The sequence below is a fragment of the Balaenoptera borealis genome (assembly GCF_965194805.1).
Source record: "Balaenoptera borealis genome assembly, chromosome: 20".
NCBI classification, from domain to species: Eukaryota; Metazoa; Chordata; class Mammalia; order Artiodactyla; family Balaenopteridae; genus Balaenoptera; species Balaenoptera borealis.
Window position 1 is genome coordinate 16,931,992 of NC_138879.1, and position 26,907 is coordinate 16,958,898.

Genomic DNA, 26,907 nt, shown 5'->3' on the forward strand with positions numbered 1-26,907 from the left:
ATCCTTGCCTCCTTTGTCATAGATTAGTTGACCATAGGTGCATGGGTTTATCTCTGGGCTTTCTATCCTGTTCCATTGATCTGTATTTCTGTTTTTGTGCCAGTACCATATTGTCTTGATTACTGTAGCTTTGTAGTATAGTCTGAAGTCAGGGAGTCTCATTCCTCCAGCTCCATTTTTTTCCCTCAAGACTGCTTTGGCTATTCAGGATCTTTTGTGTCTCCATACAAATTTTAAGATTTTCTCTTCTAGTTCTGTAAAAGATGCCACTGGTAACTTGATAGTGATTGCACTGAATCTGTAGATTGCTTTGGGTAGTATAGTCATTTTCACAATATTGATTCTTCCAATCCAAGAACATGGTATATCTCTCCATCTGTTTGTGTCATCTTTGATTTCTTTCATCAGTGTCTTGTAGTTTTCTGAGTACAGGTCTTACCTCCTTAGGTAGGTTTATTCCAGGGTATTTTATTCTTTTTGTTGCAATGGTGACTGGGATTGTTTCCTTAATTTCTCTTTCTGACCTTTTGTTGTTAGTGTATAGGAATGCAAGAGATTTCTGTGCATTAATATGTATCCTGCAACTTTACCAAATTCATTGCTTAGCTCTAGTAGTTTTCTGGTGGCATCTTTAGGATTCTCTATGTATAGTATCATGTCATCTGCATACAGTGACAGTTTTACTTCTTCTTTTCCAATTTGTATTCCTTTTATTTCTTTTTCTTCTCTGATTGCCATGGCTAGGACTTCCTAAACTATGTTGAATAATAGTGGCGATAGTGGACATCCTTGTCTTGTTCCTGGTCTTAGAGGAAATGCCTTCAGTTTTTCACCATTGAGAAGGAAGTTTGCTGTGGGTTTGTCATATATGGCCTTTATTATGTTGAGGTAGGTTCCCTCTATGCCCACTTTCTGGAGAGTTTTTATCATAAATGGGTGTTGAATTTTGTCAAAAGCTTTTTCTGTATCTGTTGAGGTGATCATATGGTTTTTATCCTTGAATTTCTTACTATGGTGTATCACATTGATTGGTTTGTGTATATTGAAGATTCCTTGCATCCCTGGGATAAATCCCACTTGATCATGGTGTATGATCCTTTTAATGTGTTGTTGGATTCTGTTTGCTAGTATTTTGTTGAGGATTTTTGCATCTATATTCATCAGTGATATTGGTCTGTAATTTTCTTTTTTTGTAGTATCTTTGTCTGGTTTTGGTATCAGGGTGATGGTGGCCTCGTAGAATGAGTTTGGGAGTGTTCCTTCCTCTGCAGTGTTTTGGAAGAGTTTGAGAAGGATGGGTGTTAGCTCTTCTCTAAATGTTTGCTAGAATTCACCTGTGAAGCCATGTGGTCTTGGACTTTTGTTTGTTGGAAGATTTTTAATCACAGTTTCAATTTCATTACTTGTGATTGGTCTGTTCATATTTTCTATTTCTTCCTGGTTCAGTCTTGGAAGGTTGTACCTTTCTAAGAATTTGTCCATTTCTTCCAGGTTGTCCATTTTATTGGTATAGAGTTGCTTGTAGTAATCTCTTAGGATGCTTTGTATTTCTGTGGTGTCTGTTGTAACTTCTCCGTTTTCATTTCTAATTTTATTGATTTGGGTCCTCTCCCTCTTTTTCTTGATGAGTCTGGCAAATTGTTTATCAGTTTTGTTTGTCTATCAAAGAACCAGCTTTTAGTTTTATTGATCTTTGCTATTGTTTTCTTTGTTTCTATTTCATTTATTTCTGCTCTGATCTTTATGATTTCTTTCCTTCTGCTAACTTTGGGTTTTGTTTGTTCTTTCTGTAATTCCTTTAGGTGTAAGGTTAGATTGTTTATTTGAGATTTTTCTTGTTTCTTGAGGTAGGCTTGTATGCTATAAACTTCCCTCTTAGAACTGCTTTTGCTGCATCCCATAGGTTTTGGATCATTGTGTTTTCATTGTAATTTGTCTCTAGGTATTTTTTGATTTCCTCTTTGATTTCTTCAGTGATCTCTTGGTTATTTAGTAACGTATTGTTTAGCCTCCATGTGTTTGTGTTTTTTTCGTTCTTTTACCCTGTAATTGATTTCTAATCTCATAGCGTTGAGATGCCTGATATGATTTCAGTTTTCTTAAATTGACCGAGGCTTGATTTGTGACCCAAGATGTGATCTGTCCTGGAGAATGTTCCATGTGCACTTGAGAAGAAAGTGTATTCCGCCACTTTTGGGTGGAATGTCCTATAAATATCAATTAAATCTGTCTGCTCTATTGTGTCATTTAAAGCTTGTGTGTCCTTATTCATTTTCTGTCTGGATGATCTGTCCATTGGTATAAGTGAGATGTTAAAGTCCCCCACTGTTATTGTGTTACTGTCGATCTCTTTTATAGCTGTTAGCAGTTGCCTTATGTATTGAGGTGCTCCTATTTTGGGTGCATAAATATTTACAATTGTTATATCTTCTTCTTGGATTGATCCCTTGATCATTACGTAGTGTCCTTCCTTGTCTCTTGTAACATTCTTTATTTTAAAGTCTATTTTATCTTACATGAATATTGCTACTCCAGCTTTCTTTTGATTTCCATTTGCATGGAATATCTTTTTCCATCCCCTCACTTTCAGTCTGCGTGTGTCCATAGGTCTGAAGTGGGTCTTTTGTAGACAGCATATATATGGGTCTTGTTTTTGTATCCATTCAGCCAGTCTCTGTCTTTCGGTTGGAGCATTTAATCCATTTACATTTAAGGTGATTATTGATATGTATGTTCTTATTACCATTTTCTTAATTGTTTTGCATTTGTTATTGTAGCTCTTTTCCTTCTCTTGTGTTTCCTGTCTAGAGAAGTTCCTTTAGCATTTGTTGTAAAGCTGGTTTGGTGGTGCTGGATTCTCTTAGCTTTTGCTTGTCTGTAAAGGTTTTAGTTTCTCCATGGAATCTGAATGAGATCCTTGCTGGGTAGAGGAATCTTGGTTGTAGGTTTTTCCCTTTCATCACTTTAAATATGTCCTGCCACTCCCTTCTGACTTGCAGAGTTTCTGCTGAAAGATTAGCTGTTAACCTTGTGGGGATTCCCTTGTATGTTATTGTTGCTTTTCCCTTGCTGCTTTTAATATTTTTTCTTTGTATTTAATTTTTGATGGTTTGAGTAATATGTGTCTTGGCGTGTTTCTCCTTGGATTTATCCTGTATGGAACTCTCTGTGTTTCCTGGACTTGATTGACTATTTCCTTTCCCATATTAGGGAAGTTTTCAACTATAATCTCTTCAAATATTTTCTCAGTCCCTTTCTTTTTCTCTTCTTCTTCTTGGACCTCTATAATTCGAATGTTGGTGCATTTAATGTTGTCCCAGAGGTCTCTGAGACTATCCTCAATTCTTTTCATTCTTTTATCTTTATTCTGCTCTGTGGTAGTTATTTCCACTATTTTATCTTCCTGGTCACTTACCCGTTCTTCTGCCTCAGTTATTCTGCTATTGATTCCTTCTAGAGAATTTTTAATTTCATTTATTGTGTTGTTCATCATTGTTTGTTTGCTCTTTAGTTCTTCTAGGTCCTTGTTAAATGTTTCTTGTATTTTCTCCATTCTAGTTCCAAGATTTTGGATCATCTTTACTATCATTACTCTGAATTCCTTTTCAGGTAGACTGCCTGTTTCCTCTTTATTTGTTTGGTCTGGTGGGTTTTTACCTTGCTCCTTCATCTGCTGTGTATTTCTCTGTCTTCTCATTTTGCTTAACTTACTGTGTTTGGGGTCTCCTTTTCACAGGCTGCAGGTTCGTAGTTCCCATTGTTTTTGGTGTCTGCCCCCAGCGGGTAAGGTTGGTTCAGTGGGTTGTGTAGGCTTCCTGGTGGAGGGGACTGATGCCTGCGTTCTGGTGGGTGAGGCTGAATCTTGTCTTTGGTGGGCAGGACCGCGTCTGGTGGTGTATTTTGGGGTGTCTGTGAACTTATTATGATTTTAGGCAGCCTCTCTGCTAATGGGTGGGGTTGTGTTCCTGTCCCGCTAATGGTTTGGCATGGGGTGTCCGGCACTGGAGCTTGCTGGTCGTTGAGTGGAACTGGGTCTTAGAGTTGAAATGGAGATCTCTGGGAGAGCTCTCGCTGATTGATATTACGTGGGGCCAGGAGGTCTCTAGTGGCCCAGTGTCCTGAACTCGGCTCTCCCACCTCAGAGGCTCAGGCCTGACACCCGGCCAGAGCACCAAGACCCTGTCAGCCACACGGTTTTCCCTCTTGGCACTGGTCTCTTTGGACCACCACCCCGTCCTCATCACAGAGGGATGCTTTCAAGTAGGTAGATGCGGAAGGAATGCGTGACACACTGGTGGAGAGGCGGGGGGCTGGCCAGCCCAATGGGCTCCAACAACGGGTGAAACTATGCCAGTGAAACACACTGCACGTTCTCGGGTGTATAGCTCTGTTCTTAATGTCTTCTAATTATTCATTTTCATTACACTTGTAAAGCAGAGTTTCTCAACCTTGACATTTTTGACATTTTAGGCTGGATAATTCTTTGTTGGAGGGGGTATATCCTGTTCATTATAGGATGTTTAGCAGCATCTCTGGGCTCTATCCACTCAAAGCCAGTAGTTCCCTCCTTCCTCCTGTGTGACAATCAAAAATGTCTCCCCTGAATGGCAGAATTGCCCTGCATTGAGCACATGCATTGAGGGCAGAACTGTAATGTCTTTTTATCCATGTATTATCCACACTGGGGCTGTTTGGAATATGGTCTACAGATCACTGCTGGACCATGAACTGTTGTTACCAGTCCACGATAAGATAAATATCAAGATTGAAAACAAGAATTTAGAAATTTTTTTTAGTAATTTAACATTACCACAATGTTTTTTATTGCATTTTACAATATTGGTCTGCAATGGATTGAAAACTTAAAAGAAAAAGAAAAAAAACAGGACCTTAGCATAGGTAGTTTGAGAAGTACTGCCCTACATAAATATTTGCTAAATGAATGAAATTTTGAACAAACAATTATAATGGGAAATCACTGGGGAATTTTCAGCAGTGGAATAAAGCAATTACAAGTTAACATTTTAAGTAATTAATATGGTTATTCTATGTGAAAAACATTGCTCTAGAGAGGAGGTGAAAGATGGAATAGTGGGAGACCAGTAGACCATAATTGTCCAGTTGTATGGTACTTAGAACCTGGATTAGGGCGGTGACAGTGGGAATGGAAAGGGAAGAAAAGATGTGAAAACAATTACAAAGATGAAATTGGCAGAGTTTGGTCATTATTTACTGTGGTGACAGAATTGGAGGTGAGACTCATGTCTCAGTGAGACAATGTTAAAAATAAGAAAATCAGGAGGACCTCATCTGGGGGAGTGGAGAATAATCATTGCACATATTTTCATCACCACAAAAAGAAACTGGAAGCTGAATTGAGGATAGAAGGAAGAATTGCTGATATTTACTTTTACTGAAGGAGAGCTTTAGTCAGTCTACACACATTTAAGAAACACACTGTGGAACACTCTTTCTTGAAATAACCTCATTGCTTGATTGTTCTCCCTCCAAGGATTTCTGATCTTCCTTTTACCTCTCTGGCTGTCCCTTCTCAGTCTCTTTTGTGTCCTTTACAGTGGAGTTCCTCAGGAGTCTGTCTTAGAGCTACTCTTTTCCTCACTCTGTAATTGTTCTCCCCCAAATTGATCACATCCATTTCCGCAGGTTAAATTAGTGTCTTTATGCCATTAACTCTCAAATATGCATATTCCATCACAGTCTTAACTTAGAGCTCTTAGCAGCATAACCTCTTGGCTATCTCATGATCATACAGTAAATTCACAGTCAGACTCATTCAACTGCCCCCTGCATCCTCCCTAAACATACTTCTGTTTTCTAGCTCAGGCAATGCTCTAGCTGAGAATCTGGGCACCCTCTTTAATTCATCTCTTTCCCTCACCTCCCATTTCCTGTCAGTGCTGCAGTCTTCTCAGAATCTCAAATCTGTCCAGTTCTCTCCATCTCCCCCACCACTGCCTTCCTTCAGGCCACCATTATCTCTTGCCTGAATTGCTCCTTAAGCCTTCAGCCTTGCCCTTCCCTAATCCATTCTCCACACTGTAACTGGAGCGATTTTTATAAAAAGGCAAGTCTGATCCTGTCACTCCACTGGTTAAAACTCTTTAGTAGCTCTCCTTAACTCCGTCCATGGCTTACAAGCCCTATGCGGTCTGCCCCCTGCCAGACTTTCCCACCCTTTCTTTCAGCCTCTGCCCCCTCTCCCATGCTCTGGGTTCCAGCCAACCTGTGCTATTTTCAGTTCGTCTAATTTGCCATGCTACTGTTTCTTACCTCTATATCCGAGGGTACTTTTTCACCATCTTTTTATCCAACTCCTGTTTATCCTTTAGGCCTCAGCTTTGATCTCACTTTTTTCAGAATGCTTTGACTTTAGTGTCCTCCTAGGTGTTCCAGTAATTCCATGTGTTCTTTTATGCATTATTACCTTGTAGCATAATTGCTTATTACAAATATTCCAGCCCCCTGCATGCCTTTACCCCCCACAAGCATAATATAAATTCAGTAAGGAAGAGACCTTGTTTATTTGGTTACTGGTGTATGTTCTGCTCCTGTGCTGGTGCCTGGTTCATAGTATAAGTTTTCAGGAAAAGAATAAACGCCGAGAACTTGATTAATCTCAGTTGTGGAACACTTTAGATGGTTAGACCCGAGTCCTGCCCTCAAGATGCTTACAGTGTATTTGGGACTAACACTATATTTGCACATCCCAGAGCAGTATTTTTTTTTTAAGATTTATTTATTATTTATTTGTTTATTTTTGGCTGCGGTGGGTCTTAGTTGCGGCACATGGGATCTTCGTTGAGGCATACGGGATCGTTCATTGCGGCGCGCGGGCTTCTCTCTAGTTGTGGCGTGTGGGTTTTCTCTCTCTAGTTGTGATGTGCAGGCTCTAGAGCGCATGGGCTCTGTAATTTGCCACACGCGGGCTCCCTAGTTGAGGCCCGCGAGCTCAGTAATTGTGGTGCCTGGGCTTAGTTGCCCTGCGGCACGTGGGATCTTAGTTACCCAACCAGGGATCGAACCGCATCCCCTGCATTGTAAGGTGGATTCTTTACCACTGGACCACCAGGGAAGTCCCCCAGAGCAGTGTTGTGTAAAGTATAAGGTACATTGTGAACCAAATTAGCAAAGTAGGCAATATGAGGAAGCAGCAGTTGCACTGAAGGAGTAAAGACTTGAGCCATGTCTTTAAAAAGTTACTAAATCTACATTGATCCTCTGAGATTCCTTCTTAATCTAGGAAAGACCTCTTGTATTGGCCCCAAATGGAACTAGACTACAGAAATAAGAAGGGGGAAAGTATTTTGCTTAGGCATTTATACACATATGCATTTTTGATTGTCTGTACTCATGTATAGGTTATTTTTCTGTTTAAATAGGATCATACTAGTCATTGTTCTGTGACTCTTTTCTTTACTTAATAGTGTGTCATGAGCTTTTTTCCAAGAAAAAACAGGTAGATAACTTTTTTTTTTTAAAGATAAATAGTATTAGCAAAATTGTATCCAGATAAGCCCTGTACTGGTAAATTAGCATCTCTTTCTCAGCAGTAAGAAGGCTCTTGGGTATGCCAAAACAAGGCTCACTTTGAGTCTGCCATTACCACTTGTCACTTGTATGGTCCTGGCCCTGGCCCTCTTAATACATAAGGGCCCTGGGCCCTAAACTCTCTGAGTCTTGGTACCCTCACCTGCAAAATTATTTACTTTGTAGGTTTATTGTCAGTATAGCATTAATGTGTATAAATTTTCTAACATAGTGTTCACAGTGAGCAAGGTACTATGTAGATGATGGTTGGTATGATTATATTGCCAAAAAGTAATTTTATGAAAGACAAAAATATTTAATCTATTTCATTTAATCAAATCCTTATCTTAAACTTTTGTTGCTGTTCAAAATAGTTTACGCCTTAGATTATCCTCATATGCTATTTTGTAATTACCCATTTTGAACAGTGTTTGTTGATAAGGTAGTCAAGGGAACACCTAGAAATATGTTTTCTTTGTTTGTGAACTCATACTTTGGCTGATTTATATTTACTTTTTATCACATTCCATCAGAGGAGAGCTGATAAATGCTCTATCACTTCCTTCTATAAATCACATCAGTTTCTTCTTATATGTGGTATACTGACTTGGAAAAACAACAACCATCTTGATAGACACTATAGAGAATAGGATGTTGTAGGAAGGGAAGTGGAAGAAAGAATTAACAATAATGTTAGCAAAAAACTGCCCAGAACATAGCTCTTCATTTAGGCAACCAACTGTAGCTGTGAAAGCTTAGAAAAAGGGAGATAGGAAGATCCACTTTACTGTGTTACAAATTCTCTGTAGTCTGATCTTTCTTTATCTGCCTACAGAAGGCTGACCATATGTCATACTAAATGATATAGAACTCAGCCATTCAAAATTCATATTTGTCTTATATGTAGTAATGGCTCCAGGTGAGATACTGTGTGTAACATAAAGATGATAGTTTATTGCCACAGTCAAAAGATTGAATCCTTTTCTCCATTTTGCCTAAAAATGAATTTTTAAAAAATCAAATGGGTTGAACCTGTAGTTGGGTAATTCTGTTCTTAGCACCTTGTCTAAGAATTTGAAGGAAAAGATCATTTAGAAGGATAGACAAACAGAATGAAAGACGTTATTTGCATTTATTACCTTAATTATCCAGTCCTTTCTCAGTTTTTGTTCTTCTTGTTATTAGACCCTTTGCTTTCTGCTCTCAATCGCCACTGTCGAGGTATGAAATTTTCTCAAAAGGATTGTCACCCATTTTACATTCTTTAATACTCCTCTCTATGAGATAATCAAAAGCAAATAGTATATCTGTATATATATTAGATTTAAATTCATTAAGGTAACTATATATTTGGATCAGAATTACACCATGTTAGAGCAGCAGACCATAGAAATTATCTAGTCTGACATTTTCCAAATTTACTTAAACTTACTTAACAAACATACGGACGTAAAGATATAACTATTAATGTTTCAAGGAACACCAGTTTGAGAAAAGCTTATTTAAAAGCTTATGTCATTCTTATTTCATAGATGAGGATTTTGGGACCCCAGGAGGGTAAACTGTTTATTTAAGCTAGAGTCACAGTAGGGGCTAGGATGCAGGTTGCCTTACTCCCAGTCTGGTGCTCTTTAGGCTTCTTGGTTCAGCATTTTAAATGAGTTGATTTACTATTGGGTTTCTTATTCTAGATTTCACAACTTGGATGTGAAGCCACACTGCCCATTCTCTAGAATAAGCTTCAGTATTTTCTGGAGGCTTATTTCCTTTTATCCAAGCATTTAGTGGTGATTTTTAGATCACCTTTACTGTATGTAATGTATGACTGTATCGTCAGATGCTTTCACCATCTCCCATTAGAATTCTTACTGAAGTGAATTTTTGAAATGTTCAAAACTTTGTTACGTTTATTAAACATTTTTTTCCCCATCCCACAAATAGTTCTGTCTTCCCAGTTACCTTTATTTTCTAGGTCCTTGGAGTCATGTTTTCTTCCCTTTTTCCTTTGCTTTGCATACTTTTTTTTTAACTTTTTACTATTTTTATTTTTTCTACACATTTTTACTACAATTTTAAAGGTTACTTTCTGTTTACAGTTATTACAAAATATTGGCTATATTCCCCATGTTGTATAATACATCCTTGAGCCTATCTTATACCCAGTAGTTTGTACCTCCCACTCCTCCACCTCTGTATTACCCCTCCCCTCCCTCTCCACCGGTAACCACTAGTTTGTTCTCTGTATCTGTGAGTCTGCTTCTTTTTTGTTATATTCACTAGTTGTATTTTTTAGATTCCCCTCCCTCTCCACTGGTAACCACTAGTTTGTTCTCTGTATCTGTGAGTCTGCTTCTTTTTTGTTATATTCACTAGTTGTATTTTTTAGATTCCACATATAAGTGATATCATACAGTATTTGTCTTTCTCAGTCTGACTGATTTCACTTAGCATGATGCCCTGCAAATCCATCCATGTTGCTGCAAATGGCAAAATTTCATTGTTTTTTATGTCTGAGTAGTATTCCATTGTGTATGTATGTGTGTGCATACACACACACACACAACATCTTCTTTATCCATTCATCTGTTGATGGACACTTAGGTTGCTTCCATATCTTGGCAGTTGTAAATAATGCTGCTAGGAATGTTGGGGTGCATTTATCTTTTCAAATTAGTGTTTTCGTTTTTTTTGGATATATACCCAGGAGTGGAGTTGCTGGGTCATATGGTAGTTCTATTTTTAGATTTTTGAGAAACCACCATACTGTTTTCCACAATAGCTGCACCAATTTACATTCCCACCAACAGTGTACAAGGGTTCCCTTTTCTTCACATCCTCACCAACATGTTATTTGTGTTCTTTTTGATGATAGCCATTCTGACAGGGGTGAGGTGATATCTCTTTGTGGTTCTGATTTGCATTTCCCTGATGATTAGCTACGTTGAGCATCTTTTCATGTACCTGTTGGCCATCTGCATTTCCTCTTTGGAAAAATGTCTATTCAGTTCTTCTGCCCATTTTTCAGTCGGCTTGTCTTTTTTTTTTTTTTTTTTTTGATGTTGAGTTGTATGAGCTGTTTGTTTATGTTGGATATTAATCCCTTATCAGTCATATCATTTGTGCTTTGTATGCATTTTTTAATTGACTTTTTTTTTTAGAGCAGTTTTAGGCTCACAGGAAAATAGAGGGGAAAGGACAGAGATTTCCTGCTCCCACACAGGCACAGCCTCCCCCACTATCACCATCCTCCACCGAAGTGGTACCTTTGTTACAACTGATGAACCTACTTTGACACGTCATAATCACACAGGCCCACAGTTTACCTTACAGTTTACTCTTGGTGTTGTACATTCTCTGAGTCTGAACAAATGTATAATGATGTGTATCCATCATTATGGTATCATACAGAGTATTTTCACTGCCCTAAACATACTCTGTGCCACGCCCACCCATCCCTGGCAACCACTGATCTTTTTACTGTGTCCATAGTTTTGTCTTTTCCAGAATGTCATATAGTAGCCCTTTTGGATTAGTAATATGCATTTAAGGTTTCTCCATGTCTTTTTGTCGCTTGATACCTCATTTCTTTTTAGTCCTGAATAATATTCCATTGTTTGGATGTTCCACAGTTTATTTATTCGTTCACCTACTGAAGGACATTGTGGTTGCTTCCAAGTTTTGCAGTTATGAATAAAGCTCCTGTAAACATCCGTGTGCAGGTTTTAGTTTAGACATGTTTTCAATGCCTTTGGGTAAATACCAAGGAGAGCGATTGCTGGATCAAATGGAAAGAATATGTTTAGGTTCGTAAGAAGCTGCCAAACTGTCTTCCAAAGTGCCTGTACTATTTTGCATTCCCACCAACAATGAATGAGAATCCCAGTGCTCCATAGCCTTACCAGCATTTGGTGTTGTCAGTCTTCTGGGTTTTGGCCACTCAAATAGGTATATAGTGATATCTCACTGTTGTTTTAATTTGCATTTCTCTGATGACATATTATGTAGAGCATCTTTTCATATGCTTATTTTCCATCTGTTTATCTTATTTGATAAAGTGTCTGTAAGGTCTTTGGCCCATTTTTTAATTGGGTTGTTTTCTTATTGTTGAGTTTTTAAGAGTTCTTTGTGTATTTTGGGTTCTTTTGTTTGTTTTTTTAAAATTAATTAATTTTATTTTTGGCTGCGTTGGGTCTTCGTTGCTGCGCATGGGCTTTCTCTAGTTGCTGCGAGTGGGGGCTACTCTTCGTTGCTGTGCATGGGCTTCTCATTGCGGTGGCTTCTCTTGTTGAGGAGCACGGGCTCTAGACACGCGGGCTTCAGTAGTTGTGACTCACAGGCTCTAGGGCGCAGACTTAGTAGTTGTGGCGTATGGGCTTAGTTGCTTTGCAGCATGTGGGATCTTCCCAGACTAGGGATCGAACCCATGTCCCCTGCATTGGCAGACAGATTCTTAACCACTGTGCCACCAGGGAAGTCCCGTTCTTTGTGTATTTTGGATAATAATGCTTTATCAGATGTGTCTTTTGCAAATATTTTCTCCCATTCTGTGGCTTGTGTTCTCATTCCCTTGACATTGTTCTTAATAGAGCAGAAGTTTTTTATTTTAATGAAGTCCAGCTTATCAATTCTTTATTTCATGGATCGTGCCTTTGGTGTTGTATCTAAAAAGGAACTGCCATACCCAAGGTCATCTAGGTTTTTTCCTGCTTTATCTTCTAGAAGTTTTGTAGTTTTGCATTTTACATTTAGGTCTGTGATCGATTTTGCATTAATTTTTTTTTAATTATTTAATTATTTATTTATTTATTTATGGCTGTGTTGGGTCTTCGTTTCTGTGCGAGGGCTTTCTCCAGTTGCGGCAAGTGGGGGCCACTCTTCATCGCGGTGCGCGGGCCTCTCACTATCGTGGCCTCTCTTGTTGCGGAGCACAGGCTCCAGACGCGCAGGCTCAGTAGTTGTGGCTCACAGGCCTAGTTGCTCCGCGGCATGTGGGATCTTCCCAGACCAGGGCTCGAACCCGCGTCCCCTGCATTGGCAGGCAGATTCCCAACCACTGCACCACCAGGGAAGCCCCTGCATTAATTTTTGTGAAGGGTGTACAGTCTGTGTCTAGATCAATTTTTTTTTTTTTGCATGTTGATGTCCAGTTGTTCTAGCACTACTTTTTTGAAAAGACTATTTTTGCTCCATTGTATTGCCTTTGATTCTTTGTCAAAGATCAGTTGGCTCTATTCATGTGTGCATGCATTTTTTTCAAATCCATTATTGACTGCTCCTAATTTTGCTTCTGCTTTGTTTTTTGGATCATTCCTCTTATCTTTTTCAAAGCTTCAGTAAATAACACTTGAATTATAGCAATAGCTTCTTTATTGTCTTACTAGCCTTCGGTCTCCTTTGTTCCCATCCTGGGATATTTATTTTAAATCTTACTGTCTTTGCAAAACTAGCTGGTTCTATCAGAATATCAAAGGAATTATAGAATCTCAGCATTGAAAGGGATCTTAAAAGTCATTTAATTCACATACTTGTCTTTTGTTTACTTTTCTCTCCATTTCTGCTGAATAACTTCTGCCAAGTTCTTGAGGCTAAGCTTGAATTCCTTCAGTGACAGGAAACTCATTCTTTCTGAACACTGCATTCCATTTTTTGGACAACCGTTGATTTGAGTCTTCCTTAACTTAAGATGAGATATACGTCCTTGTAGCTTCTCTGCAAACTCTAGTTCTCCCCCTAAGACTATGCAGAACAAGGATAATCCTGATTCCCTGTGAAAGCCCTTTAGGTATGTGAAGAAAGCTATTCTGTCCAGAACTAAACTCTTCTCAGATTCATGTTTTCCCTAAGCTAAAACTCCCAGCTTGATTGGTTCTTCTAGTAAACCCTTTTATAACTTAATTTTTAGCCCTCTACCATTCTATTCTCATTTCTCTGAACTTTAACATCTGTTTATGTTTGCTTTAAGTTGTGAAACTCAGAAATCAGTGGAGTACTTTGAGTACTGCAAGTGTAGTCCATGTTATGCCGTAGACCAGAACTATCCGTCCTTTGTTCAAAACATCAGTCTTCTTTTAATGCAGGCTGAAATTGCGTTAACATTTTTGACATCCACATTCTATCTTGACTCATACCGACATTATTGTTGAGTAAAACCCCCAAGTCATCTCTCACAAAACCATATCTCCCCCAGTTGTACTCAAGTGTAGAAATCTTACATCTATTCTTTTAAAAAATTATTTATTTATTTATTTATTTTTGGCTGCGTTGGGTCTTCATTGCTCTGCGCGGGTTTTCTCTAGTTGTGGCGAGTAGGGGCTACTCTTCGTTGCGGTGCGTGGGCTTCTCATTGCGGTGGCTTCTCTTGTTGCAGAGCACGGGCTCTAGGTACACAGGCTTCAGTAGTTGTGGCACGTGGTCTCAGTAGTTGTGGCTCACGGGCTCTAGAGCACAGGCTCAGTAGTTGTGGTGCATGGGCTTAGTTGCTCCGCAGCATGTGGGATCTTCTCAGACCAGGGATCGAACCCATGTCCCCTGCATTGGCAGACAGATTCTTTTTTTTTTTTTTTTAAATTAATAGCTACTCTATTTATTTATTTATTTATTTATTTATTTATTTATTTTTAGCTGTGTCGGGTCTTCCTTTCGTGTGAGGGCTTTCTCTAGTTGCGGCAAGCGGGGGCCACTCTTCATCGCGGTGCGCCGGCCTCTCACTATTGCGGCCTCTCTTGTTGTGGAGCACAGGCTCCAGACACGCAGGCTCAGCAGTTGTGGCTCACGGGCCCAGTTGCTCCGCAGCATGTGGGATCTTCCCAGACCAGGGCTCGAACCCGTGTCCCCTGCATTAGCAGGCAGATTCTTAACCACTGCGCCACCAGGGAAGTCCCGCATTTATTTATTTTTTTTAATTTTTAATTTTTTGGCCACGCCTCGTGACATGTGGGATCTTAGTTCCCAGACCAGGGTTTGAACCTGCGCCCCCTGCAGTGGAAGTACAGTCTTAACCACTGGACTGCCAAGGAAGTCCCTTACATTTGTCCTTGGTAACTTTTATCTTGTTAGAATAGTTCTTTGCTCTTCAACAGCTACAACTTGTCAAGGAATAAAAAAAATATCCTTATTAGCTTATGATTTAATTGAGGCTATAGAACATGTACACTAAATAAAATAAAAACCTAAGAACTCTTAGAAGGCAGCTTAATGTAGTGTCAGTTATAACTATGAATGATGTTTCTCAAAGTGTCCTTTGGCCTGCATTACAGTCACCTGGAGGGTGCTTGTTAAATAGCTTCCCCAGCTCCACTCCAGACTTAATGAATTCAAATTTCTAGGAGTAGTGCTTGGAAATCTGCATTTTAAGGGGCTCCATTGGGGACTGCAGGTAAAATGAGTTTAAAGCTAAGGGACAGAGGAAAAAAAAGAAGAAAGGAAAAGCTGTAAAATTCTGAAACTAATAAAGATACATGCTGCCAGATGGCAGCAAGGCAGGACCTGCTATAGTAGAAGCATGATCTTTGTCATCAAGAATTTGTGAAATACCCGGCCACACCCTCTGAGGGAGTCAAAAACGGATGGGGGTGTCAGCAAAGATTAGTTTGGAGAGTTACTACACATACCCCATCTTTAGTTCTAGGCCATCGAATGAGAAGATCTATAGTGAATCTCAGGTGACTAATTTGGATATAGACTAGTCGGGTGGTAGGCATCCTGCATAGATGCTTGGTGCTTAGGGCGCAGGCCTTTTCCACTTTTTCATAACGGAACTCAAGGTGCTCTTGGCATTTTAAAGTTGATGGGGCAACAGCAGGTCTCTACTGGACAAAATGATACCCAGAGATTAGACGATCAAAGACCTGGCTGCTCAAATGGGGTCAGAAGTTGTGTTTTTAGTCTTAAGTATTTCCTTTTCTTAAAGATTTGCTAAGTGCCCAGTTAAGCAAATGTAGGTAACTCGTTTTAGAGGCTGACTGACGATCTTTGAAACAAACAAACAAAAAGCCCTCCTATATTATGAGTTGATGGAAGCTATTCTCCAGGTCCTTATTGCATGGTTGGAAAACTGTTTCTTAGTGTAAATAATCATATTGTACTACTAAAATGATAAGTTGAATAGAACTAAGAAAATACTCATAATTCTAGGAGGAGTTAGAATTATGCAAACTTTAAAATAAAAGATTAAATATTGATGTTAATTTGTGATTGTATTTTCTTCAAGTGCATGCATGATTTAAAAATAAGCATTCAAATCTGGTTTGCACAACTGCAGAGAGAGGCTTGCAAGACTTGTGAATATGTCCTGACTTGCCGCTAGTCTGTTGATAGCCTCCCTATTTTGGCAAACTTGGCAGATCTGTCTGCATTTGAACTGGAAGCTACTTGGGATTCCCCTTTAAACATCACAAAACCCACTTCACACTTCTCTCTCTTTATAGATCATGTTTCCCACAAAATAAATTAAACACTCTTTATCCTGATGCTAATTTGACAGACATTCCTCCTAATTTATTATTATTCTGCTTACTCTTGTGTAAAATTAGTGTTTGCTGTTATTCTTTCCTCTTTTGGATACCTAAAAGTTGACTGACAATTTTTCCTCAGTGCAGCTTGCCTCTGATATAATCTCAGGAAAACAAAGAAAATTCACTGCTTTTTAAAATTGAAGAGATTAGCAAATACAAATTTGTCACTTTTATGGATAATATTTGAAAGATTATAAACAGTAAACATTACTATTTATTCATTTTACTGCAGAAATAGGCTGTGTATTTTTCACTGAGCTATTTTAAGAAAAGAGATTACAATTAGTATATTAGGTCTCATACATATTTTCATGTATTATTTTCATCAGAGGGGCTACATAAGCCTTATTATAATGGATAAGGTCTTATTATATTTAGACTTTTAGGTCAAAAATCATTTCAAGCTATTCATAGCACACACTTAAAGCCTCCTAAAGTTCTCTCCACCAAAATTTGTATGATTGTAATCACTGAATATCAATACCTGGGGCTCAAACGGTGTTGCAAATTTTTACATTGTTGGAGAATTGCTAATTCAACTGGAAGAGAGTGGTAGTTAGAATTAAGGTGAGAAGTGCATATCATACTAATCTACCTCAAACTAAGAGGCAAAGGATGGGCAGTGGTAATCTAGCACTGCAAATGCCCTTTTGGGTGAAGAACCCAGAAATAGCCCCAGTTCCTCTCAATAGAACCACATCATCCCAGGTGGGTGCTAGCAGAGTGAGGTGTGTGCCCCCATAAGAAAGAGGAGGGGCAGCTTTCTAATATCTGGTAGTTAAGGGCTATGAGAGTGTGTGCAATTGGGAAGATAAGGGGAACTTTGGAAAAGAAACATATTTATTATAATAGAACAGGCTGGGGAGAAAGATGATAGAAGGATGTGTATACATGGAACTGATAGTTGTGGTAGCTTGGTTTTTATGGATGGAGCTACATCTTGACCCTAAATGAGGTTGGAAGGCTTGAGAAATAGGTGTGAATTGAATTCTGCCTAAGGCATAAGAGAAGCAGGCAGGATTGACTCTGATAGTAATCCACCTGGAAGAGAGAGACTAAAGCTACAGAGAATCCTGCCCTACTGAACACTAGTAAAATCTTTGTGAAACTACTGTGTTACAACTCATTTACTACAGTGTTAATTTGGAGTTTGAGATTCATCAATGGAATGGGCACTATAGTTTGCAATGTCCAAGTGACACTCGTGTTTTAGATAAAGTGTCTAAGGGGCCAGATGGTCACAGTAGTCTCAGAAGGAATTTCACAAGCAAGATTGTCACTTATTTTCAAGCATTACAGTCACCTAACAATGATCTAATTCTCACATTAGCAGTTAGGAGTCTGGTTCCATTTCATCACTCCTCTATAGCAAGGTGATAAAAAATAAGCTAATATTTATTAAGCCAATATTTATGAGATCTTCCTATAATACTGCCAGGAAGTATTCTAAGTGCCTTATGTGCATTATACTTAACCTTCATAATAATCTTCTGAGGTAGTTGCTATTATTTCCAGTTAGTAAGTGGAAGAACCAGGACTTAAATCCAGGCAAGCTGACTCCAGAGCCCCCACTTTTGAATTTATTTAATACAAAAAACTGTCCTTTATTCTGAGATTATGTCCATCCTACCTTTTGATATTACAATATATTTTATTATATGAAGTGGTGCTGATAGAAGATGCCAGATTTGATATTTTTGTTTGTTTGTTTAAGAAATCTTCACCTTGCAAAATAAAAACTAAGCAACCCAATGACAACACTAATCTCCAGGTATTTTTTAAAAAAGAAGTTGTTTAGCTAGTTTTGGAAATCTAAGTCTGAGTATCACTGGTCAGAAAAATGGGACTCTTAGTTAGTAATTTTTAATGTTCTCTAGAGATTTTTTCACTTGATTTATTTCCTAATGCACTTAATCCAATCAGTCCTCACCTATCTGGCACCTGACCACAAGTCATACTTTCATCCATTTGACAAATATCTGTTGTGAAATATAATTGAAATGCAGCTTTGCGGTTCATATTTTAGGAAATCATTAAAAATGCTTTATGACAGGGGCTCTAGAATGAGATACAAACAAGCCTTATACAAAATTATTTACAGAATATAGTCTTATAGTGAGGTTCCAGTGTCATGTTCACTTAAATCCTTAGTAAACAATGGCATTACCATTTGCTATGTTTATTTCTTTGGTGTTTTACATTATTTGTACTGTTATTAATAGCTATTACATAATGATATATTAATAGATATTAATACTTTTCATTGTCCCTAACATATGGAGAACAAAATGGAAGAGAACAAGAGTAGCCCTGCTAGAGAAGAATGAACAGGGAGCCAAACAAAGAAGTTGTCTGGCTTACTTGTTGCTCTAACTGTAATCTTCCTTGTTTGCTTTATTTGTCTGTGTGTCATTTGTGACTTCAGTATCCTTGTTGGTGATTTGTTCAGCAGTCTGTCTTCACAGTTCTTTGGAGTCCTCATCTCCATTTAACTTTTCTTTCACTCCATCTCAGCCGCCCACTCTTTGGTCATACCCAAGACTGCACCATCACTAATAACCACTACTTCGGGGATCTCAGTTTTAAGCATCTTGCTCTCTAGCCACCTCCCATTTTTTCCTTGCTTTCTTCTAGCATAGCCCTTACCCCAACTCCAGAAAGTTTGACGTGGGGACCTTCCAGTTAATCTACTCTGTCGCTTCCCAGACTTTTTGTCATCTTTACCCAGCTTAGATTCCATGGTCTATCACCTTCACCCTCCTCACGTACACCCTTAACAGCCTTGCTCCTCATCTTGTATATGTCAGGTGTTTCTCAGCTACCTGCTTACTCTGTATCAGTACCCAGCCTTAAATATGGCTTAAGAAAAACACAAAACCATGGTGTTTGATCTCACTTTAAATTTAAGAACCAAATCTCAAGCGAGCCCTCAGTATTTCTTGGAATCAGTATTTCCTTGCATTCCTTCTGTATTTCCTTAGTCTACACTTGATCTTAGCCAAAAGGCCGAGAGGGATGTATTTCCTTAGTCTCGTCAGTTCCCTCACCTGCTCTCTGAGATGACTAGTTCCTCTCCATTCTTCTCAAACATCCAACACCACCTCTTCCGTCCTTCCATCCTCACCAGCAGCTGATGATCTGGAATCTTTGTTTCACTGAGAAAATAGAAATAATCAGAAGAGAACTGCTTCATCTTCCTACCTCCAAATGTAGCATTTGTTGAATGAATCAAAGAACATGATATCCTAGAACTTCATTTACTCCTATATTCAAATATAATTAGCAACTTAAAATTCCAAAACCAAATATATAAAGCCATTTTTGGCCATTTTGAATTATGCTTTTCACTGCCACCTTCCTTTATGTTACTGTAACCAAGAGTTGTTATGTTTTGCCTCATCCAGATAAATATTAGGTATTTTTAGGAAGATGATTAACAGGAGCAGTTAATAAAATAAGCAGTTAAATAACTGAACTCAGGAAATGAAGAGAAGAAATGCTTTGGCACTATATTTGATTATACTATTAGCCCACATTAGTTATTACTTATATAAGTTATGGAGGAAGGAGAAAAGATGTGAATGACTTAGAAATGAAGACTAAAGCCTCAAACTTGGTGGAGAATGGATGGAGAATGTTGAAAACAGGCCATGTGATAGTTTTGGATTTTTTTGGATGGAAAATTAGATAATAGACTTGAGCAAAAATTAGGTAATAGACTCTAGCTAAAATTAGATAATAGACTTCAAATTAAATTAATACTTTACCTTGTGTTGCTAAACTTTAAGATTCAGTTTTGAAAAAAAGAGATGGTTAAAACCAAAAAAGTCAAGATCCTTATGCCAGCTTTGATAAAATTTATATTTATGTAATTGAGTAAGAACCTACCTTACCTAACACTATAAGTTGCTTATATAATTACAACAAAGAGGAGAGTCCCTCAGTAACCTGAATTTCGTATGCTGAGCTCACTTATGCAATGGCATCTGTCTGCTCAAGCACATTTCCCCACACGTTTTCCCAATTCCCCACGTTCTTTCCAAACCTTTACCATGTTTCCCAATATCATCTCCTCATCCTGCATTTTGTAGATGACCTAAGCCCCCTACTTCACATAGTAAACAGAACCCAACATGCGTAACCTCAGCTTACTTCCTCTTCTCTTTACTTAACTAGTCTCAGAAGAAGAGGTTTCCTTGCAACTGTCTCCTTAAATCCCTACTCTTCGTTGCCAGAGTTCCTGCAAGTGTGATCTCTGTCTGTTCTTGCTTATGCTACTTAGCTTCCTTCTCCTACCGCAACCCAGAATGATGTGACCCAGATCAGCATGAACTTTCTGATTTTTAAATCTAATGTTCTCTTTCCAGGCCTCATCCTTTGTCTCTGGAGCATTTGTCCCTATTGTCACATTCCTCTGCTTAAAGCTTTTTGAGGCTTTTCATGTGCCCAGAGCGGGCATTCAAAAATATTGAACCAATAGTTTTGATATCTTCTCTGAGCTTTCAACAAGTCTCTTTTAATGGACATTACTGCCTGAATCTCAAATGCCTTATAGCCAAAAACAAAGTTATGATTTCCTCTTGCTAACTTCTTGGTTGTTTTCTGAGATTACTGTCATTTTTCCCATGTGCCCCAAGGCTAGATGCCTTAAGGTCATCCTTGACTCTTCCCCTTTTTCTTATTTTCATTTGGTCTCTAAGCTCTGATGAATATCTCCCCTCTCTTCCATTCTTTTCCTACTACTATTTCTTAAGATTACTACCTCTTTCCATTCCTGGTCTCTTGTCTGGATTATTTCAGTAGTACATTCAGGGATTTTAATTTGAATTCCATGATTGGACCTCAGAGGATCTAAAAATCTTCTCAAAATTGCATGCAAATTTTTGTACATGGGCATTTTTCTGGGCAGGTCCATTAGACTATTCCATGGGAAAGAAAGTGAGAGATAGAATGAGAGAATATGACATTTTAAACAAGTCAGTTCCACTGATTTCTCATTCTTCTATGCCTGCCCTTTGCTATGTAGTTCCCTAACCCAGGGAACTGATCTCTGAGTAGTGAGGGGGCATGTAAGACATAAAGGAAAAAAAAAAAGGAACAGTACAGCTCGCAGTCAGACAGTCCAGCAGCCAGAGATCAGAGGCTCCCCAGCATCAGAGCTAGGCCTTAATGTCCTGGAGAAGCTCAGGGGAAAGCTGGGATATCAGTAGGGAGGCAGCCTTCTGAGGCCTCTGGACCCAGTTGTTCATGTGCTTCCAAAGGACTTGGAGGGATAGGAAAGCTTAATTGGCAAAAATCCAGAGCCAGCCAGTGAGGCAGTGTCCCCAGAAAAAGGTTAAGAACATTCCTCCAACTAGACTCCCACCCTCTGATCTTTGTTCTCTAGTCCTTTGTCTACTCCACCGCCAGTTAGTTTTTAAATACACATCTCCGTTATGTATCCTCCCTGATTAAAAACCCCTGGGTTTTTACAAAACAAATTAAAAACTCCCGGGCATGGTGTCAGGGCCTTCCTTAGTTGGGAACCTGTCATCCCCTTACTCAGGCACTCACCTCCAAGGCTCCCAGCCACAGAAAGTGATAACTGGCTGTTTTGAGAGGACAGCTTCTAGGTCCATACTGCCATGCCTAATCTCATGCTAATCTCTCTCTTTAGGGTGCCTTTTCCCTTCGCTTGCCCAACCATGAACCTCAAACTGGCCTTCAAGACCCAGACTGTATGTTACCTCTTCCCCTGTGTCCATCCCTAATTTTCTGCCATCACTCTAGCAGAATCAGTCTCTCTTGGCTAGGTTCCAAAAAACATTTCATGCACATCTCTGATAATGTCATATTATATTGTAGATAACCTATTTTTTTTTTTTAAATTGTCTTTGGGCCATTCTTTTTTTTTTTTTTTTTTTTGTAATATAGTCTCTAAAGGCATTTATTTATTTATTTATGTATGTATGTATGTATGTATGTATGTATGGATGGATGGATGGATGGATGGATGGCTGTGTTGGGTCTTCTTTTCTGTGCGAGGGCTTTCTCCAGTTGCGGCAAGCGGGGGCCACTCTTCATCGCGGTGCGCGGGCCTCTCACTATCGCGGCCTCTCTTGTTGCGGAGCACAGGCTCCAGACGCGCAGGCTCAGCAATTGTGGCTCACGGGCCCAGTCGCTCCGTGGCATGTGGGATCTTCCCAGACCAGGGCTCGAACCCGTGTCCCCTGCACTGGCAGGCAGACTCTCAACCACTGCGCCACCAGGGAAGCCCTAGATAACCTATTTTTATTTGTCTTTCCTACTAAATCAGAAATGCCCTGTAGGTAGGGACTGCCTTTTTCATGTTTGTATCCCAAACACCTAGTTTCATGCCTAGTCCAAACAAGAGCTTAATACACTTTTGTAGAATGGAATTACTTATGAAGAGTTTTTATGACTCATTTAAATTAGAGACCAGTGCTTATTTAATAAGTCAGAAAGGCTATGATAATAATAGTAATAACAAAGTCCCATTTCCACTGCTTATTTAAGTAACTGCTTCCTTTGTGGAAGTGGATTTTGAAAATCTTCACATGTCATTGTATATTTTTGATGTGCTTTCTTGACATCCTAAAAGAATTATGGTTCTCATGCAGACTAGAGTTAATATGACATTCTTATTGATGTTATATTGAACAGATTCTGTAATTTCACAGATCTGTATTATATATAAGTTCCACGGATGTGCATTTTGTCTTTCTCTCAAACTTCATGGTAATATTTTGTGGGTTATTTATTTTATGACATCTGAGTCAATTTAATTCAAAACACATTAAATTGAGCATTTCCCACGTACAAAAACAGAGTTACAGAGTTAAAAATCTACTATTTATGTATTATGTAGTTTGTCTTGCTAAATTTGTAAGTCCCAGTCATTGCAAAGGTGTTTTTTAGGTATTTAAATTAGTTCAGCCATGAAAGCACATACTGTTCATAATTTAAGAGCTTCAAATAATTTTTAAAAACCATTTTCTATACCCCCATTTTCTCTGAGTTTTGTAGGAAAAGAATCAATAATTTACTTATTCAGCCATTTATTGAGTACATATTATGTGCTAGGCATTAGGCTGGGTGTCTGCAATTCAGGATTGATGAGACAGTACCTCCCCTTGAATAGTTTACAGTCTAATAGAAAAGAAAGTATATAAACAAATAATTGCAATTTAAGCTTTGGAGAAGAGGAAGGAAGCTCCTTCTTTGAGAACTGATGCTGAGGTTGAGAAAAGAGATGTCTGCAGATAAATTTGTAGATAAAGAAGCAGGGATGTGAAGGGGGTTTGGAGATATAATTAAGGTTACTAATAACCTCATCAGAAGATAGGGAGATTAACCTGAAATATCTGGGTGGGCCCAACATAATCACATAAGGTAGTTTAAGGCAGAAGAGACAGAGAGATGTGTCAGAAAGAGAAGCTGAAGAGAACTGAAGCATAAAAGAAACTCAGTCACTTGCTGGAGGGGGACCACATGGAAAGCGTCAAAAGGAAAGTAGGCAGCCTCTAGGAGAAAAGATCAACCTGACCCCTAGCTGACAGCCAGCAAAGAAACAGGGATCTCAGTCTTACAGTCACAGTCACAAGGAAATAGATTCTATCAACAACCCACATAAACTTGGAAGTGGATTCTTCCCAGAGCCCCATTGGCCCACACCTTGATTTCAGTCTTATGTAAAATGGAGCAGAGCTACCCAAACCCACCCAAACTTCTGACTTAAAGAACTGTGAAATAATAAATTTGCAGTGTTTAAAAAAAAGAAGGTGGCCAAAAAAAGAAAAAAAGAAGCAGGGAGCTGAAGAGAGTCCATACCTGATAGTCTTTTTTTTTTTTTTTTAATATGAAAAGTAGGAAACTAGATCAACTCTAAGAATTAATGGCATGGGTAGTGCTTGAGAAGAGAACAGTGAAGTCTGGATAATAACTAAGGAAAATAGGAGATGAACAGAAACAGGTAAGGGGTGGCATGCAATATTGAGAAAGCAGTGAGAGTAGAACTGAAATCAGATAGCATGAGACTGTTAGGATATCAGTCAGCACAGTGGTGTAATTTTCTCTGGTCATGCTCTGTGGCCAATGTTTAGGTGCAATAAAGCCATATTGTGTTCAGGGCTCATAGGGTAGGTATAACAGAAGTATAAGAATGCTGAGGAGGTGAGAGTCCTTGAAAGAAAGCATGGCTTAATATGGAAGGAAGTGTGGTTAGAAGGAAGTTGATAAACTTGGAGAAGGTTGAGACTGGAGAGATGGGCCTAAGGGCTGGTACTTTGTAGGTACTTAGCAAGTCTTCATTTTATCCTTTCTGGCTCTCCCCTCCTTGTGCCTGTGTCACTCCCTCCACCACCACCTGCCTCTGCAATGGTTTATACAAATAGTCTCAAATCATGATAGTAGCAGTTGGTTTGGAGAGGAAGGTTAGGAGGCAGGTTCCAAAGTCCTCGTCAGATGTGTCCCAGTGGCTTGGATGCTGACAGTGCCTGGTGGTGTTGGCCTCTAGGAGAAGCTCAAGGCTTATCCCCTTATCTCCTTACCCCTCATGCCCCAAGGGTGGGACAAGGGCAAAGACATTTTATGGGCCACAGTTTTTTTTTTTTTTTAATTTATTTTTGGCTGCATTGGGTCTTTGTTGCTGCGCGCGGGCTTTCTCTAATTGCGGTGAGCGGGGGCTACTCTTCATTGTGGTGCACGGGCTTCTCACTGCGGTGGCTTCTCTTGTTGCGGAGCACAGGCTCTAGGCACGCGGACTTCAATAGCTGTGGCACACAGGCTCAGTAGTTGTGGCTCGCGGGCTCTAGAGCTCAAGCTCAGTAGTTGTGGCACACGGGTGTAGTTGCTCCACAGCATGTGGGATCTTCCTGGCCCAGGGATCGAACCCGTGTCCCCTGCATTGGCAGGCGGATTCTTAACCACTGAGCCACCAAGGAAGTCCCTGGGCCACAGTTCTTAGGACAGGAATTTACTCTGTGATGAGAAGGGTTAAGAATCTAAGCCTTTAAGTGTTTCCACTAAGTTCCCCTTGTCTCTACAAGTCTAACCAGAAGCACAGATCTCATTACTTTCAAGGATTTAAAAAGGAGTCTTTTTTTGAAACGAAGATAGAAGCAATGACCGTACTGGCAACCCAAAGTATCTTCCTCCTCAGAATCTAAAATTTCTAGTAAAGTTGGTTGAATCTTGTGTTTTCCTTTATTGAGTCATTCGATGTATTGTCATAATTTTTCTTAAAGATATAATTTTTTAAGGCTTTCGTTCCAAATGAGGACATTTTCCATAAAAATACACTGTATCCCATTTCCAGAAATTTTCTTGTTCACCTGTAGTTTTGAGTGTAACGCTTGAAATCTAAGAATTCATTATTTCACAGAGTGCTTTTTTGGTGTAGTATAAAGAAAAAATGCATAAGTAGAGTCATGCATCTGAAGTGTGAAACTTAAATAGGTGAGAATTCCTAGAGTGAGTAAACAGAAACCAAATTTCATCTTAATCTTAAGAAATGGAGTAAATGCTTGTGTAGAGTGGGCTAAAGAAATCCCAGGGAGTCTAAATCATTAGTCTTGCTATTTCGCTATTGTTAATGATACCTTTAAGGCATTTAGCAATGGTTGCCTAGAAAAGAATTGAACACTATTCTTGTGAAGCTTCAGTTTCATTTTCATCCTGGTGGCTCTGAGAAAACACGTCTCTCACTTGGCATAGTCACGTGAAACAGGGCATTCAACTTCATCCACAAAGTCTGTAACATCCATCTGGACCCTATGGATTGCTCTATACCCACCCAACTCAGACATGTCTGCCCTTTCTTCAAGTGCTTGTATTGACAGGTAGACCTGTAATTTCTTTGACTAAGATATAGTTTCCACAGCCTGTCGTATCATAATAGATCTGTGTTGGGTTAAACTTGCCTAAAAACAGATCTTTTTCCCCCTGGCTTTAAAGTAAAGGATAATGAAAAAGAGGTAATATTTCCTAATTAGGTATTTAGGTCAAAGAGACATTTTCAGAGTTGAAAGTATTTGTTCTCAATGATAGTTCAAATATACTGTTCCAAAGACCTTTAATTGGCAGCTTTCCCCCTCAACTATTGGTACTGGTGTAGGAATTGTTTGTGGATTTTCTGTTTTAAAAAGATCTTCAGTTCATTCTTGTTCTGTTCATGGCACCTAGATATTAATATATGTTAATGCTATTGCTGTATTTTTCCTAACATGCACGTGAAGAAGAAAGAAAACTTTGATGTCTTACTTGGATTTTAGTTAGTTGATGTAAGACTGTTTTCTTTTCCTTTTTAGGTTGCAAACATGTTAAAGGCATCCTGTTATATGGGCCTCCAGGTTGTGGTAAGACTCTCTTGGCTCGACAGATTGGCAAGATGTTGAATGCAAGAGAGCCTAAAGTGGTCAATGGGCCGGAAATCCTCAACAAGTATGTGGGAGAATCAGAGGCTAACATTCGTAAACTCTTTGCTGATGCTGAAGAGGAGCAAAGGAGGGTAATGTTAACATAAGTACAATTTAGTAAAAGTTTGTTATCACTTATATGATGATTGAAACCCAGAGTTATGGTGGAAGACTTGTTGCTGTGATTTATAGTTTGAAGAAATTGCAGATAAAATTTACTTAGAACTGAGTTATGTCACTGAACTGGGATTGTGGGAGATTTACATGTTGTGAGCAGATGTCAGTATCCACATGTTCATAATACAAAGATAGATTATATGAGCCAAAGGTTTTGCAAAAACAGATCATGAATATGTTTTTAAGTGACACTTTTATTCCACATTACTTCCAGAGACTTGAACTCATTTATCCTAAAAGAGAGAAATTAAATC

At 38.9% G+C, this 26,907-nt stretch overlaps 1 protein-coding gene across 3 annotated transcripts in view; it reads left to right on the forward strand.

The window, feature by feature from the left end:
* The window catches only part of NSF (N-ethylmaleimide sensitive factor, vesicle fusing ATPase), a 160,962-nt gene that overhangs the window by 61,431 nt on the left and 72,624 nt on the right, over positions 1 to 26,907 (forward strand). For all 3 annotated transcript variants that reach the window (XM_082373826.1, XM_082373825.1, XM_082373827.1), the window contains one exon: positions 26,369 to 26,568. In XM_082373826.1, coding sequence (XP_082229952.1) covers positions 26,369 to 26,568 — 200 coding nt within the window. The remainder of the gene's footprint in view (positions 1 to 26,368; positions 26,569 to 26,907) is intronic.